The 17,032-nt window shown below is 43.9% G+C and overlaps 1 protein-coding gene across 1 annotated transcript; it reads left to right on the forward strand.

Moving 5' to 3' along the window:
• Positions 1-13,980: 13,980 nt before the first annotated feature.
• Positions 13,981-16,829, forward strand: LOC103873691. The gene is made up of 6 exons (XM_033273502.1): positions 13,981-14,769; positions 14,824-15,129; positions 15,334-15,555; positions 15,688-16,186; positions 16,242-16,336; positions 16,464-16,829. The coding sequence occupies exons 1-6, from the start codon at positions 13,981-13,983 to the stop codon at positions 16,827-16,829; spliced, it is 2,277 nt and encodes a 758-aa protein (XP_033129393.1).
• The last annotated feature ends 203 nt before the right edge of the window (positions 16,830-17,032 follow it).

Below are 17,032 nucleotides of genomic sequence, written 5' to 3' on the forward strand. Positions count from 1 at the left end.
CCATCACGCCATCTTCAACGATCTTCAATCAAACTTTGTCCAACTTTCTGAACAAGTTTCTGATCACATCGAACTCTTGAACGTCCTAAACAGATGATATACCTTGGATTTGACCCATTTTTATCCATGGTATATTAGTATTTTACTATATATATATCTGTGTTTTCTACTCTTCTAGGTATGTTTTCAGGTTCAGGTGCATTTCGGAGTAAAGCTATGACTTTGGAGCATTTTGGAGCTTAAAGGACATTTCACCCGAGCTGATCACTTAGAGGTCGACGAGAGGAAGAATAATCGATCGATGCGCATCAGTGCTGACGATCAATATCAGGAAATGCCTCGACAGATGAAGATTAATATCGATTGATGTACACAAGTACCATCGATCGATGTCGAGACACCAGACGCGACATTTTGGATTCAGCAGACTTAAAAACCAAGGCCAAGCCAAATTACCAAAATGCCCTGACGAGTTTTTAACCTAGTAGAATATATACTGCAAGTGTTTTGACGACATAGAGAAGAGTTTTTCTAGACCTAGTTTTGTTGCAAGTTTCATTTGGAGAGAAGATCACTTGTGATTGGAACTCCTTATTTCTATTTCTTTTCATCTATTCTATGAGTTTCTATTTCTCTATTGATATGAATTGCTTTGCTATGTATGAGTAGTTCAACTATTAGATCCAGGGTTCAGATAGGTTTGTGGGATTAGCCCCAAACTATAGATCTGCCTTGTTGTGATATTCATGATAGATTTGTATTCATTGCTTGTTTTAGCCTTGCTAACTAGAACTTGATCATAAGATTGCATATTCAAGCACCCTTGTTATCCCATCCTGACATTTATCTATCATATTAGGATTGCTAGAGAGGACTAACCGCCAATTTAGAATCTTAATAGGGCATTTCATACTCGCGCATAGGCCTGGCTAGAACCCGTCGATCGATGTCCTCAACTGACAATCGATCGATGTTGGCAAAGGTGTATCGGTCGACGTCTTAATAGACTATCGATCGACACTCTCTTGTGTCTGCATCTAACCGGTGAGACACAAGATCTAGTCTGTTAACGAGTGGTACATGCGACAGCTGATCACTGAGTTAAACGAATGAGCTCTAATATATCATGCATGCAACAGTTAGGCATCTATATGTATTATAATCTCCAACACCTGAATAGTGGCCCTGCATCTAATATCATTTCCAACCAAAGTTACATTTATTATTTACTCGCTTGTTACTATTGCTATTTCATTAAAACATTTACAACCCTTAGAATTAATAAACACTAGATTTAATTGTTCTCTAGCTCCTTGTGGATTCGATCCCTAAGTACTACATCTGAACCTCTTTTGATGAGAGTAACACTCCTTAGGGTAATTTGAGTGGTATCAAATTTGGCGCCGTTGCCGGGGAGCTTTGATCGCCATTAAATTTAGTTTTATTAATTCTTATTCTTTTCTTTACCCACTTTCTAATAATCTTTTTCTTGTCTTTTCAGGTGCATGCCCAGCGGTAACAAGGAGAAAGACTTGCTGTTCTCAGACGATCCTGCTCATTTGGAACGCACCATCCGTAGAGGTCAACGTTCCACATCGCTCGACGCAACCACTTTGTCGACGATCGATACGCACAATCAACCGTCGACCGACACCAGACCATCATCGTCGATCGATCCCAGTCGTTCGACAACGATCGATACTACACCGCGTACGTCGATCGATAACGTGTCGTCAAAAATGGTAAACATTATTATTCTAACTCAGGATGAGAACGGAAACCTGTATGACCAGGCCGGTCATATGCGTAATGCAACAGGTCAGAAACTAGATGCTCAGGGAACTGTAATCCCTGATGTTGATGCTACAGGAGCTGCTCAACCTGTAGATGAGGAAGCTCGATCGAAACCACTGGCCGACTACAATCGCCCAGATGAGTACTATTCCAACAGATCAGCTATTCGACTTCCGGAGATCCAGAAGCAGAATTTCGAGCTGAAGCCTCAATACTACACTCTCGTGTCGCAGATACCCTACTTTGGGTTACCGCATGAGCATCCTATGGACCATTTGGAACGGTTCGAGGATCTAATCGCTGCTATTCGGATGGAAGGAGTCCCCGAAGATTACCTGCTGTGCAAGCTCTTCAGATACACGCTGAATAGAGAAGCGATGCACTGGCTTAGGCAGCAACCCACAGGATCTTTAACATACTGGAGCGATATCAAGAATGCTTTCTTACGAAACTTCTTCGATGAGGCGCGCGCTGAAGAACTTCGGAACAAAATTTCCACATTCTCGCAGAAGGCTCGAGAGTCCTTCAAAGATGCGTGGATTAGATTTAGGTTCTTCCAGCGAGACTGTCCACACTACGGATTTAAGCACTTTCTTCCGAGGTCTCGCCTTACAGTATCAAATGGCCCTTGATACGGCGAGTGAAGGAAACTTAACTACTCGGAATCCGTTGGAAGCTGTGAGACTTATCAAAAACCTTGCTAACAGCAGTAGCACCAAAAACACTGACTCTGAATGGAAGAAGTCTGTAGCCTCTATCGGGAAGGAACATATGGACGAAGTAAGAGCTAAGTTAGATGTGGTGCACGAACTTCTTAGGAAGCAAGTCTGTTCAGCTGAAAGAGAAGTAGCAGATACAGAAGGAGAAGAAGATGTGAACTACATCGGAGGTACCGGATTCCAAAAATTTGGAAACCAGGGCGGAAACAGAAACTTCTTTGGAAATGGCCAAAGAAGTAACCAAAATTCACAATTTCAAAAACCCTTCAACAACAGCAAGAGCTACTCGAACTCTTACTACCAAAATCCACCATCCCAGACTCAGGTAAGCAAGATCGAAGAGATGCTTGATCTAGTACTGTTGGGACAACAACAAATCACCGTGGATTTCAACGGTAAGATAGACTCCGCCTACAACAATCTGAACACCAAAATCGAGACCTTAGTTCAACCTGTAGATGATGACGCTCGATCGAAACCACTGGCCGACTACAATCGCCCAGATGAGTACTATTCCAACAGATCAGCTATTCGACTTCCGGAGATCCAAAAGCAGAATTTCGAGCTGAAGCCTCAATACTACACTTTCGTATCGCAGATACCCTACTCTGGGTTACCGCACGAGCATCCTATTGACCATTTGGAACGGTTCAAGGATCTAATCGCTGCTATTCGGATGGAAGGAGTCCCCGATGATTACCTGCTGTGCAAGCTCTACAGATGTACGCTGAATGGAGAAGCGATGCATTGGCTTAGGCAGCAACCCACAAGATCTTTAACATCCTGGAGCGACATCAAGAATGCTTTCTTACGAAACTTCTTCGATGAGGCGCGCGCTGAAGAACTTCGGAACAAAATTTCCACATTATCGCAGAAGGCTGGAAAGTCTTCCAAAGATGCGTGGATTAGATTTAGGTTCTTCCAGCGAGACTGTCCACACCACGGATTTAACGAAGTGCAGCTGCTAAGCACTTTCTTCCGAGGTCTCGCCTTACAGTATCAAATGGCCCTTGATACGGCGAGTGAAGGAAACTTCACTACTTGGAATCCGTTGGAAGCTGTGAGACTTATCGAAAACCTTGTTAACAGCAGCAATACCAAAAACACTGACTCTGAACGGAAGAAGTCTGTAGCCTCTATCGGGAAGGAACAGATGGACGAAGTAAGAGCTAAGTTAGATGTGGTGCACGAACTTCTTAGGAAGCAAGTCTGTTCAGCTGAAGGAGAAGTAGCAGATACAGAAGGAGAAGAAGATGTGAACTACATCGGAGGTACCGGATTCCAAAAATTTGGAAACCAGGACGGAAACAGAAACTTCTTTGGAAATGGCCAAAGAAGTAACCAAAATTCACAATTTCAAAAACCCTTCAACAACAGCAAGAGCTACTCGAACTCTTACTACAAAAATCCACCACCCCAGACTCAGGAAAGCAAGATCGAAGAGATGCTTGATCTAGTACTGTTGGGACAACAACAAATCACCGTGGATTTCAACGGTAAGATAGACTCCGCCTACAACAATCTGAACACCAAAATCGAGACCTTAGGGACTCAGGTGAGAAAACTTGAAACCCAAGTAATTCAGACGGGCGAGACTATAAATAGGCAAGAAGCTTTCGCTAGATAGGCAGGAGCCGACAAAGAAAAACACCACGTAAATGCTATCAGAGATGATGATTTCTGGCAAGTGGTGAGAAATAGAAAGCTCGAGGAAGGAGATTTCAAAATCGAAAGCTCCATGAGTCTCGGCGGACCCCAATGGTGTCGACCGATGTCGATGAACTCGCATCGATTGACAGACCATGATGAAGATCGATGGACAGATTACTCCAGTCATCGATCGACGTCATCTGCCAAATCGACTGAATGCAATGCGGTTCGAATTCTAACTCATGAAGAATTTGAAGCTAAGCATCCTCACCCACCCTCCTCTTTCTATGAAAAAATCGATCGATCGGTTGAGCCAACCATCGATCGACAGAGTGAGTCCAACGTCGATCGTCACAACACACCTCCCATCGATCGACAGGCACCTCTGACATACCGAGTGCGGTTACCCTCAATCGATAATGATTACATCAATGCACTCAGACCACCACCTAAACCATTAGCAAACCCACCTGAACCAAAACCCAACCCTTTAAATAGTTCACCAGAATCAGTTCAAGAAGAACAAGAATCTGAAGGAAAGAAAAGGAGAAGATTTCTAAAAACCTTAAGAGGGAAGCTAACGATAAGGAGATGGATGGTTTCACTAAACGAGTCCTCATAATCCCAATCGAAAAACCCTTTTTGATGAAGCTTACTTAACACACCGGTTGTGGATGTTCTTTAAAGAAACAAAGGTAACCGAGAAGGACATTAGGAGAATGTTTCATCAAGTCAGAGAGAAGATGAAACACATGATCACATTGACGAAGAAGAGTGATCCTGGGAAGTTTGCTATACCATGCGTAGTCAAGGGTGTTGAATTTCCCCATTCAATGTGTGACACAGGAGCATCAGTTAGTATCCTCCCTAGGATCATGGCAGACCAGCTTGGTTTGACCATCGAACCCTCAACGGAATCCTTCACCTTCGTGGATCTTTCAGAGAAACGATCAGGAGGTATCATAAGAGATTTGGAGGTACAGATTGGTAATGCCCTTGTCCCTGTAGATTTTCATGTCTTAGACATCGAGCTTAACTAGAACTCTTCACTTCTGCTTGGAAGATCTTTCCTAGATACAGTAGGAGCTGTATGTGACATGAACAAAAACAAATTGTGTCTAACGCTCATAGACCCAAACATCCACTACGACCCCATCCGACCTAAGAGAAAGGTCATTAATTCTGTGGATTATGGGAAAGAACTCGGCTTCATTGGCGCATGCCATTGTGGAGCAGAGTATGAAACAGAGTACTCTGAATCGATCGACACCCCAAGCTTTCCCTCGATCGATTCCAATGAGTCAACGGTGACCGATGACCGCAACAACACGTCACTCGACGTAATGCATCCAGTTGACCATTTCGCTTCACCCAATCATTGTTACCAACATTTTGCCTTCCAACCTCCAAGCAAGAGAGGACATGATGATTATTCCATAGGCAGTTGGGCAGACAGTGGTTTCCATGAAAGTTTTGCAGTTGACACTGTAATTACTTCACCTAATGAGGAACATACCGAGGAATACGATGAGGATTACTGGAAAGAACGTTCAATAGAAATGTCTTTGCAGGATGAAAGACTTGAAACACATAAGTTCACCAACACGTTTCCAACATCGTTCGACGCTGTGCACTCCAAATCGGTCGATACCCACCCTCGTCCAGCAAAACAACCGCTCACATCGATCAACACCCGTAAAGGAACATCGATCGATATTCGCGCCGCAGTGAAAATTCAGGAGCAGGAGAATATTCCCTCCCCAACTAGGTTTATAGATACATATATAAATCGTTTTGCACCTCCGAAACCACCTACACACATTAGAGCAAACACACAATCAAAAAAGATGAATACTCTTCCTTCTACATCAACAGAAAAATCGATGAAGAGCAATCATCTCAAGAACACAAGTTCTGCAGAAATTATTCTGCCATCGATCGATGTAACTGTATCTACATCGATCGATACTACTCTAAACCTTAATCTTTCTATTTCTAAATTGAATGATTATGCAAACATTGATTACGGTTTTCTAACACCTGATGAATTTGGTATTTTCAGGGACCCAGATGGCAACGCACGTGCAATGGATGGAAGGATTTTACAAGTGTCCAGAGAGGACATAGCAGATATCTTTCAAGTAGCCAATGGACCTGACAACCTATTCTCACAGCAACGTGGCACTCCAGACGTCATTCAAACAGATCCTAACAACCACGCAGGCGTCACCACAACAGAGATCAACCCAGATCTATCACGCCTACAAAAAGTGCAAGCATCGATCGACGGTACAACGGAAACATCGATCGACAGGGTAACACCAACGTCGATCGATATGGATGAACCGACGTCGATCGATAGACGATATGAATGTGGGAACCGCGCTTTCGACATGTATGGAGCCAGAAAGTTCACTTGGGAACAAAGGGACGAATATGGAGTCTACAGAGATGAGCGTGGACACGCACGAGGCGTAGCTGGTGAGATGATACCTGTCACAAAGGACAACATCAGGAAAATACTGGAAAGAGCATCTCTTTTTGAAGAGAGCCACATCTGTCTCCCAGAACATGCCATTTCCTTTACACTCACAAGACTGACACCAGAACTCTACACCAAAGAAGAAATCGATGAGATGGTGTTTGTTATTTGTGGAGCTCAGGAGAAACTGGGAGAGGAGCTCAAAACATTGGTAGAAGACACACATCAGCCTTTGGATAGAGGCTACAATGAGCTTTTCAGATGTATGGCAGAAATGAGGACAGAAATTGAGAGTTTACGTCACCAACTTGAGAAGGAAGCTACGACCTCAGCATTGATCGACACACCACGTGCAACATCGATCGACGTCAGTCTTCCTACAACTCAGATCCCTGCAGAACCGCAATGTTTAACACAACACAGGGATGAATGGGAAGTCTCATACATCGACACGAGGATAAACGACGTTTACTGCCCACTCAACAACAACGTGGACTGGCTAAGCACCAAAATCGAGCTACTACAGCAAGATCTGGACACCATTCGCAAGAAGGACCAACAACCAGCCACATCGATCGACATGTGTACCTTCACATCGCTCGACGCTAAAGTCTCAGCCATGAATGAGAGGCTGAGGACTTACGAGGATATGCATGACCGCTTTATATCACCAGTCATGATAGATTTAAACAAATTGCCTAGTCAATTACTTCATGTCCAAAAGGATATTGAGAACATTACTAATCAAAGTTTTTTGCAGACAAAATCAGCATCGATCGACAGGCTAAGAGGACCCTGGATCGATGATAAGAAACCTGTGGAGTTACTTCCTTACACAGCAGCAGAGGTTGACAAGATCACATCCAAGATCTACACTGCTCTAGACACCATGGAGGAACGACTTGACAAACGCTGCGATGACATCTACTTTCCATTCGACAACAAAATCAGTGGACTAGACAACCACGCAGAATGGCTATAGAAGAAGTCAAAGCCATTCAGCGGTAACTCGCAGCTCAACACCAGATATCAGCATCGATCGACAGGACAAAAGCGAAATCGATCGACGGCAACTCGCCGAGATCGACCAACAAACACATAATCGCATCGATCGACGCCGAGTCTATACCAATCGGCGAACAGCTGATACACAAGACAGTAGAGTCAATGCAAAAGGAACTGGCAGATCTTTCAGCATACGCCTATGACAACATAGGCTGACACCAAGTCAGCACTGACAACGTTCAAGAAAGGCTACAGAACATCTCCAATGTACTTGAGAAGATGGATGACAAATGGACAAGAAATGATGAGGCCACAAGAAGTTTCATTGCATCTTGGTCCAGAATGCGCTGAGATGACGTGGATGCTTGCTTTCCAACAAGCAGCTGCTTCTCCACCCAATAGCCAATCACTACCACAGTCAAGCTAAATGACTATAACCAAGCGCTGAGTGGGAGATAACCCACTATTAGGCATTTTACTTTGGTTTTATTATCTAGCATTTAATTTCTTTCGTTTTATTTCTTTCAGATTTAGGAGACCCAAGTAAGAGGACTTGAATATCGACCGACGACGAGACGTCGACATCGTTCGACATAGGCAACCACACGACGATCGATGTAACACTTACCCATCGATCGATATCTAATCCGGTCAGATGTATCTTCCCAACTTTTTACATTTCGTACATCATGAACTATTCATCATAACTCCGGCTGAGTTACACTGGGACAGTGTAATTTAAGTCTGGGGGAGATTTACTGATATAATTTATTTTATTCTTATGTAAAAAGGAATTTCAAATAAATTATGCTTAGCTATTGAAAATAGGGACTATAATCTTATACTGATTTAAACATGAATATCTAACCAATCTTTAGCACCATTTTAGATTTACTGATTGCAGATAGCACTAAAGATGCTAAAGCAGATCAACCTATCAACTACACACTTGCCTTGAACCGTATGAAGTAACCAGAGCTGATTTCCAACAGTAAACCTGACATAACCGCTTGTCTTGGGGCTTGGTATACATGGGATCGGATTCTTCAGACAGGTCTGGAAGGTAACGCCTGGTTTAGATTATTTATCACATTTTTTCTCTCTAGATTTTGACCCTAGATTAGTTAGTGAGTATATAAAAAAAATAATAATAAATAAATAAATAAAAATAAAAAATAAATAAGATCTATTGTTTAATTAGGATGAGTCTGAACAGGACTTGGTGGCTAAAACCATTAAGGCTTGATTCATAAGGACACAAATAAAAGAGTTTGAAACGGGACTTGGAGGCGGCAATCTTCAAGGCTCGCTTTCGCAAAGAACTCTTGGATATAGGTCTGGCTAGAACCCGTCGATCGATGTCCTTAACTGACAATCGATCGATGTTGGCAAAGGTGTATCGGTCGACGTCTTAATAGACTATCGATCGACACTCTCTTTTGTCTGCATCTAACCGGTGAGACACAAGATCTAGTCTGTTAACCAGTGGTACATGCATTTAATTGTTTCCTAGCTCCTTGTGGATTCGATCCCTAAGTACTACATCTAAACCTCTTTTGATGAGAGTAACACTTCTTAGGGTAATTTGAGTGGTATCAACAGACATAGCCATCTCACAAAGATGACTCTCGTACATCCGACACAAAGATAATAGCGCTATAAAAGAAACCCAAAATTTTGGTCTAGCACTCCCAGTTGGCTTAAAAATTATCTCTGGAGAGATGCTCGACTCGTATCAAACAAGTCGTGTAAGCCGAGACCTATCGCGGACTTTAAATCGGTAAAAATCAGGTAAAAATTGCGATAGATAAATCGATAGTCGGCTAGTCACCGCATAAATCTTAAAACCGAAAGTATACCTAGGTCTTGCCCTAAGCCCAGCGCTCTGATCTCTAACATCTCAAGGCATGATATCGAAAAGATAAGAGATCCTAAAACCATGCCTATATGTTTATATTCGACATCTTCAGATATCCCGTAAAATCTATATCTCGCGGAAAAACTCTCGAAACAGGTCTCGAACAAAACATTTCACATCGAAGAAGGATATGAGACGACAACTCATCACCTTCCTTCCGAACCATACGCTAACTCTCGAAACAGGTCTCGAACAAAACATTTCACATCTTGTCATAAAAGAAAGCCGCAGAAACGGCAGGGATTCAAAGCCACAAACGGCCAGTCCCGAAACATGAAATAAAGCCATTTAAGGCCAAAACATCAAACATAAAAAAAAAATCTCTCAGAAGAGATCTAAACCATAGTCGTCTTCTGAACTCACGCTCCCTCTTAACCCATCGCTTCGTCCAAGTCTGGAGCAGCGTCACCCCCGTTTTCTCCGACCATGGGATCTTTTCCCTCTGGGTCTTCTGAACACGCCGGAAGGAAGCACGCGGAGTTCAGGTCAGCTAGGACGAGATCGAAATCTCCATCCACGGCTACCAAATCCCCCTTACAGTCGGACAACCGGGTCTCTTCGGCCTCTAAGGATGGAGGAGTCTCACTCTGGAACACCCGAACTACGGCCATCCCGCCCTCGATCGTCGCCAAGGCCAAATCCCTGCTCCGGGTGCACTCGAGGGAGCCAAGAAAGGCAGAGATCTTCGCCAAACAAGCCTGGAACTCAGAGCAGAGAGCATCTGTGGCCTCTCGGATCCCGCGGCTCGCTAATCCTACGTCACCCTCGATCTGACGCTGAAGTCGATGCACCTCTGAACATTCGGCCTTCCTGACCTTCGTCTCCTTAAGCAGAGAGTTCGCCGTCTTCCCGAGGTCCCTCTCGAGCTCCCCTATCTCAGCCTCGAGTTTGGACACTTTCGCGGAATGAGAATCCTTGACAGCCGTCAGCATGGCTTCAGTTTCGGACCATCTACCTTGCAGTTTTGACAACTCCCCGGCAAGACGACTGGCCTCAGAACCGCACTCGCTGATCATCCCGTCGATCAATGACATGAACTGCGAAGCGACAAAACAGTTAAAGATAAAAAAAAATCATCATGAAAAAAAAGGGTTGAACAGGCGACAAACCTTTCCGCGGAGCCCCGACACTAGACTCGAGCCTCCTTGTTACGAAGATTCTCCGTCACCGCCCTTGGTAAACTTCCTCTTCCGGCCCTTAGGCTGAGAAACCGGAACAGCACTAGGAGCACGCAGCGCTAGAACGATATCTTTTCTGACCAGAGGAGGAGGCATAGACTCAGCGGCCCTCTCCTTATCCTCGACGAGAATCAGAGTCGTGGCCGATCCGGCAGGGAGAACCAAAGTATCTGGAACGCTCGAGCCAGCAAGAGTTCCTGCGTCTTGCAGAACCTTGACCTCGGTCCCATGGTCCGGAGCAACGGCCAGGGCAGAAAAAAGAAGGGGAACTCGGTACCGGCTCGAGCCGGCTCCTTCTCGGCTTTGCGACGAGCTAGTTTCTCTCAGAAGGAAAGATGGTCGGCGACGCAAGCCGGCGCTTCGACAGAAGAAGTCGGAATCGGAGCTGGGGAGGTGGCCTCGCCCATCTCAACGTCCAAACTTCTCTTGCCACCTTGGGAAGAAGACATGTTGAAAGCTAAAATTTAGGAGAGAAGCTAGAGAATATTTGAATAAAGGAAGGTATGAAGGAAATGAATAACAAGAGCTCACTACTTATAGAAGTATGAGCTTAGAATTTTATTTATTTTTAAACATATACTTTCTCGATAACTTTCCTCCGCGGAGTTTAGAGTATAAACTTCGTCTGGTACGCCTATCTTTGCCTAAATCGCCAAACCGCACGCTAGAACCTCGTCTCTTGATCCATGATTCTAACGAGCTGGGGGGCTAACTGTTGGGGTCAAAAACGGTTGCGACGAAGTTAACGTTCAAAACGTCTGCAGAAGAAAGTAAGAATTTTCTTACGACAAATACTTTTTCGGAAAAGATTTGTTCTTAGGAAGAGCTTTGCGGAAGAAACACGAGACATCAGAGAAAAGCCCGAATAAGGTCGCACGGTCGCTACTTAGCGACAAGCTCGAGCCAAGCTCAGTCGCTACGTAGCGACCGAGCTCTTCCGAAACATCGATACGACACGAATCCATGCATTCTCGTCTACCCTTTGATGCTATCTCCCGAAGACCGTAGCGAACCCATTTCATGTTTTCCATCATTTGAAGTCATCGATCAAACTTTACGATAAAAACCGCGAAAAGTTTGTTTTTATCGAAAGAAGTCGTAATAAACGCTTCAAATCAGAAGACGGCCCAAAGGGACCTAAGACATGACTTGAAGCCCACTTTACGATTTCTTAACCAGTAGCCCGTAAACCGTGGGATGGTTTACGCTTGGTTCGCAAGGAAAGATAAATGTCAAGTTTCTGCGGATAAATACGAAATTTTGAAGATAATTACGAAGATCGGGAAAAAGGGAATATCTCCATTTTTAGGCTATGACGGCTTAAGGGCAGAAGGGGAAAAGCGTAAACCGACCTAGAAGCGAGTATATAAGGAGTCCTAGGCGAGAGGCATGGAGAGAGAACTTCTTACACAGCAAATTTAGCATTTAAAGCAGTTTAGGAAATTTTCCGTTTTTTGTTATTTGAGCTGCGACCCAATTAGGTTGTTGCCATCTTAGGGTTTTTTAACTAGGAATCTCGCTGACAGCTCTCGAAGCCCAGGCTCTTACATTATTGTAACGCTCAAACGCAGATTCGGAATAAGATCTACTTTGCTCTCTTTTTACGATTTTTATAATTTATCGTTGTTATCTCGTGTTCTGATTGCTTAGAGTGTTGTATTAGCAGATATCCGGGACCTCTGGAAAATTAGGGTTCTCCTACTTTCCTTATTTAAACGGAAATCGACAGTGTGAATTTCGGTTCCCACAGGATATTTCATTGGAGACGCTCCTCACGTTGGATCTATTCATGCTACGGTGAATCGAATCTGAGCTGCTCCGAAAGGTGGATCCAAGATTGATGTGCAATTCATTGAGAAAAATACGGTCTTGTTCCGTATCGAAAATAGCCATACGAGGGCCTGTGTGATTCAACGGAGGTACTGGCATATCTCTGATGTTCCGCTAGTGGTCAGCGAATGGTCTCCCGAAGCTGCATTGAGGCCCCCGATTTATCTGCAATGCATTTGTGGGTAGATTTGAAAGGAGTCCCAAATGCCCTCTTCTCGTACAAGGGTTTGAAGTGTTTAACGCGAACAACAGGGAAGTTTGTAAGGCTCAACCCCCATACCGAAAAATGTACTCGATTGGACGTAGCTCACGTATTGGTGGAGGTGGATTTACATGAGCCTCTGGTTGAGAAAATCGAGTTCAAAGATAAAGGTGGAGAACAGTGTGAGATTGACGTTAAGTACCCTTGGCTTCCACCTAGGTGTACTGCCTGTAAAGGTTGGGGTCATAAGGGAACAGATTGCAAACAAGGTAGTGTTAGCATCCTCAAAAGAGGCCTGGAGGGTGTAAGGGCAGTAAAAGTTGTTGAGAATGGTGAGATAGAAGCGAATCTAGAGGTAGTAGAAATGCAGCCAGTGTCATTGGAGGGGATTCAGAAGGGAGGAAATGTAGTGAGTGATCTCTTAAGGGAGCTAACAGCACTTCCCACAGGTACTCACTCTCAGGGTGAGAAACATATATACCAGTTGGAGGGCGCAGGTTTTGAAGATACCCGTAATCTGATGCCAAGGCTACAAATCACTGAGCCTGTGACAGAGAGATTCTTTGATTCAGAAGAAGAAAATTGGAAACTGGTCTCCGGCAAAGCACATAGCCCACATGCTGCATCGATTCATGTAGATAACCAGAGGTCCTTACAGATTGCAGAAGATGATTCGAGTTTTGTGGTTTCATCTTCCAGGTTCAGTCCTCTGTTGGAGGATGTAGACGAGGAGGAAGAACATTTGGAGGATTCTAGCAATGGGGTTGAAGGGATGGAGGAGGGGGAGCTAGTTGAGGATAAATCGAACCCTTCTAAGCAGGTGACTGGGAAAGGGAGAAGGGCGGTGGGAGCTCTACCGCAGAAGTCAGCTAAGAAGACAATAGTGAGATCGAGAGACTTGAAGTTTGTGGGGAAGCAAGGCCAAACCAAGAAATCTTCCATAAGGAAGCTATGACAAGTTTCTTTTCATGGAATATGTGTGGTTTCAACATGCCATGCAAACACAGAGCTGTACGAAGTTGGATTCAAGCTGAGCACCCTTTGTTTGGTTGTCTTGTAGAAACAAGAGTTCAGGAGGAGAAGAGTAAAAATTTTATGGAAGCCGCTCTGCCTCATTAGCAGTTTATTACAAACTATGAACATCATCCTCTAGGGAGGATTTGATTTGGGTGGTCTGATAAGGTTACATCACAAAACTTCACATGAGTGATCAGATAATCACATGTGCTATCCAAGTGCCGGGCACGGTAGAGAAATTTATCTGCTCAGCAATCTATGCGTACAACACTGCTACAGATAGGATTCCGCTTTGGAGAGATCTCAGGGCAACTCAAGTGGCATATGCTCATCTTCATCTGCCTTGGATTCTTCTAGGAGATTTCAACGTCACTTTGGCCACAAACGAACACTCCCGTGCATTGGATTATCGATGGGATCAGGCAGGAATGTTTCATTTTCAGGAAGCTACAACAGACTGTGAGTTACTGGATTTGCCTTTTGTGGGAGCTCTTTTTACGTGGTGGAACAAGCGTGAGGAGGATCCGACTGGAAATAAGCTAGATCGAGCTATGGTTAATGGGGAATGGCTAAATGCATTTCCACAATCTTTTGCTAAGTTTGAAGTGGGTGGGGTCTCAGATCATGCTCGTTGTCTGGTTCGACTGACAGGCCATTTGGATGAGTCAAGAAAGCCGTTCAGATTGTTCAACTACTTGACAGAACATGAGGACTTCTTACCTACAGTTAAGGAAGCTTGGGAGGCTTCTCCCATGTTTTATCACTCACGATCTGCTCTGTCATGTTTCCACAAGAAGCTAAAAGCGCTAAAGTTTCATCTTAGGGCTCTAAATAAGGCCAACTATGACGACTTACAGAATAGAACAAAGCATGTGTATGATGAGCTTTGTGAATGTCAGAATAAAGTTCTCTTGGATCCTTGTCCAGAGACCTTTGTGAGGGAAGCGGAGGCTGCAGCTAGGTGGAAAAAATTGGCAAAGATAGAGGAGAAGTTCTATAGATAAAAGTCTTGTATTCAATGGTTGCAGGCAGGGGATCACAACACCGTTTTGTTTCATCGGATGGTACAGACACAAATAGCTCGTAACACAATTAGGAGCCTCACAACAGAGCAAGGCACGGTGCTCACGTCGACAGTGGACATCAAGAAGGAAGCAGTCTCTTATTTTCAGCGATTCCTACAGTCTCAAGATGCATCTGGAGAGGAGGTTTCAGTAAATGATCTTCGAAATCTCTTGATTTACAGATGTCCAGCGGAGGCTTGCGCAACACTAGTAGCTCCAGTAATTGGCTTGGAAATTCAGGCTGCTCTGCATGCGCTTCCAAACGACAAGGTCTCTGGCCCCGATGGTTATTTTTTGTCGCTGCTTGCCTGTGGTTGGAAGAGATTTCGTCACTACTGCAATCCAATCTTTTTTCTGTTTGGTTTCCTGCCGACAGGAATCAATGCCACAATCCTTGCTTTGATCCCAAAGACAGAAACAGCTCAGAAGATGAAAGACTACAAGCCTATTTCTTGCTGCAACCTCATTTAAAAGGTGATTTTGAAAGTGCTTGCCTCGAGACTCAAAGTTATATTTCCAGATGCAGTGGAAGCGAATCAAATTGCGTTTATCAAAGAGAGACTGCTGGTGGAGAATGTTCTTTTAGCGTCGGAGTTGGTGAATGGTTATCACAGAGAAACTGTATTTGAGAGATGTGCCATTAAGTTCGATATATCCAAGGCTTTTGACACAGTCAAATGGTCATTCATCACTTCGGTTCTCTCTGCAATGGGTCTCCCTGCTTAGTTCATAAATTGGATCAAGATTTGCATCTCCACTGCAGCGTTCTCAGTGTCAGTAAATGGTAATCTTGAAAGTTTCTTCACCAGTGCTCGGGGCATAATACAGGGGTGTTCTCTATCGCCATATCTCTATGTTATATTCAACAATGTGCTGTCTAAATTGCTCAATAAGGCCGCAGAGGAGGGACAGTTTGCATATCACTCACAATGCCAGGGGGTTAAGCTAACTCATCTCAGTTTTGCCGAAGACATACTGATTTTCACGAATGGCACAACAGATTCTCTTCAGGGAGTGCTACAGGTTATGGAGACCTTTGCAGGTATGTCAGGTCTCGACATCAATGCAGCTAAGTTTCAGATGTTTGCAGCAGGTTCAAACCTCGACCCACTGTTAATTGAGGCTGAGACAAAAGGTATCACTGTTGGCAATCTTCCGATCTGCTACCTGGGAATGCCGTTGACAACTAAGTTGTTGAATGCACATGATTACGAGCCTCTGATAGACAAAGTCCGGAGAAGGCTGCTCAGCTGGTCTAATAAAAGCTTATCATTCGCGGGGAGGCTTCAACTGATCAAATCAGTAGCAAGCATTGTCAACTTTTGGAGTCCGGCTTTCATTTTGCCTGCGAAATTTTTGGAAAGCATTGAAAAAATGTGTAGCGCATTCCTATGGTCTGGAATCACCAACTCAGACACATAAGGCGAAGGTTGGTTGGGAAGACGTGTGCTACCCTAAGGAAGAAGGTGGTTTAGGGGTAAGGTGATTAAGGGACTCTTCAAAAGTGTTTGATCTAAGATTAATCTGGCGTCTTTTCACACAGCCTAGCTCACTCTTATCTGCTCAGACACAGTTCTTTCTGGGATGTGAGGGATGATACATAGGGTTCTTGGATTTGGAGAAAGCTGTTAAAACTAAGGGACCATGCTTATGACTTCCTGAAGATGGAGGTGCGTAATAGAGACACTACTTTCTTCTGGTTTGATGATTGGATGGGCATGGGACGGTTGATTGACGTTACTGGAGCTATAGGAACTGTATATTTGGGTCTATTTCGCAGAGCTACTGTGAAAGAGGCAACAAATTTGAATGGATGGTATGTTAGTGGAAAGCGTAACAGGCGATTTCAGGACCTGTACAATAAGATTCTAGCACAACCGTTACCTGATGAACCTTTTGGAATCGATAAGGTGCTGTGGAAGCACGGGGAGGACGACTTTAAGGACTCCTTCTCCTCCACAGAGACATGAGAGCAAATAAGACCCAGGAAAAAATAATACAATGGAGCAGTTTGGTCTTCTACTGGTCACCAATTGAAACTATAGCGTTTTACGGATTAAACTTAAACGGGTTAAAGTAAAAGCAAAATAATTTGTTTTGAACTCAGTCACAAGTTAAGTTCTTATTTGTGATTTTAAATAGTTAAATCAAACATCAAATTATTTATATATGT

Source organism: Brassica rapa, chromosome A06 (genome assembly GCF_000309985.2).
Source record: "Brassica rapa cultivar Chiifu-401-42 chromosome A06, CAAS_Brap_v3.01, whole genome shotgun sequence".
NCBI classification, from domain to species: domain Eukaryota; kingdom Viridiplantae; phylum Streptophyta; class Magnoliopsida; order Brassicales; family Brassicaceae; genus Brassica; species Brassica rapa.

Excerpts from the sequence above, each read along its gene's own strand:
- LOC103873691 (XM_033273502.1), top strand. The coding sequence starts at position 13,981 with ATGAGTGATCAGATAATCACATGTGCTATCCAAGTGCCGGGCACGGTA. Across the intron at positions 16,187-16,241 it reads AAGCATTGTCAACTTTTGGA|CGCATTCCTATGGTCTGGAA; the intron begins GTCCGGCTTTCA and ends AAAAATGTGTAG. Across the intron at positions 16,337-16,463 it reads AGGAAGAAGGTGGTTTAGGG|GGTTCTTGGATTTGGAGAAA; the intron begins GTAAGGTGATTA and ends GATGATACATAG.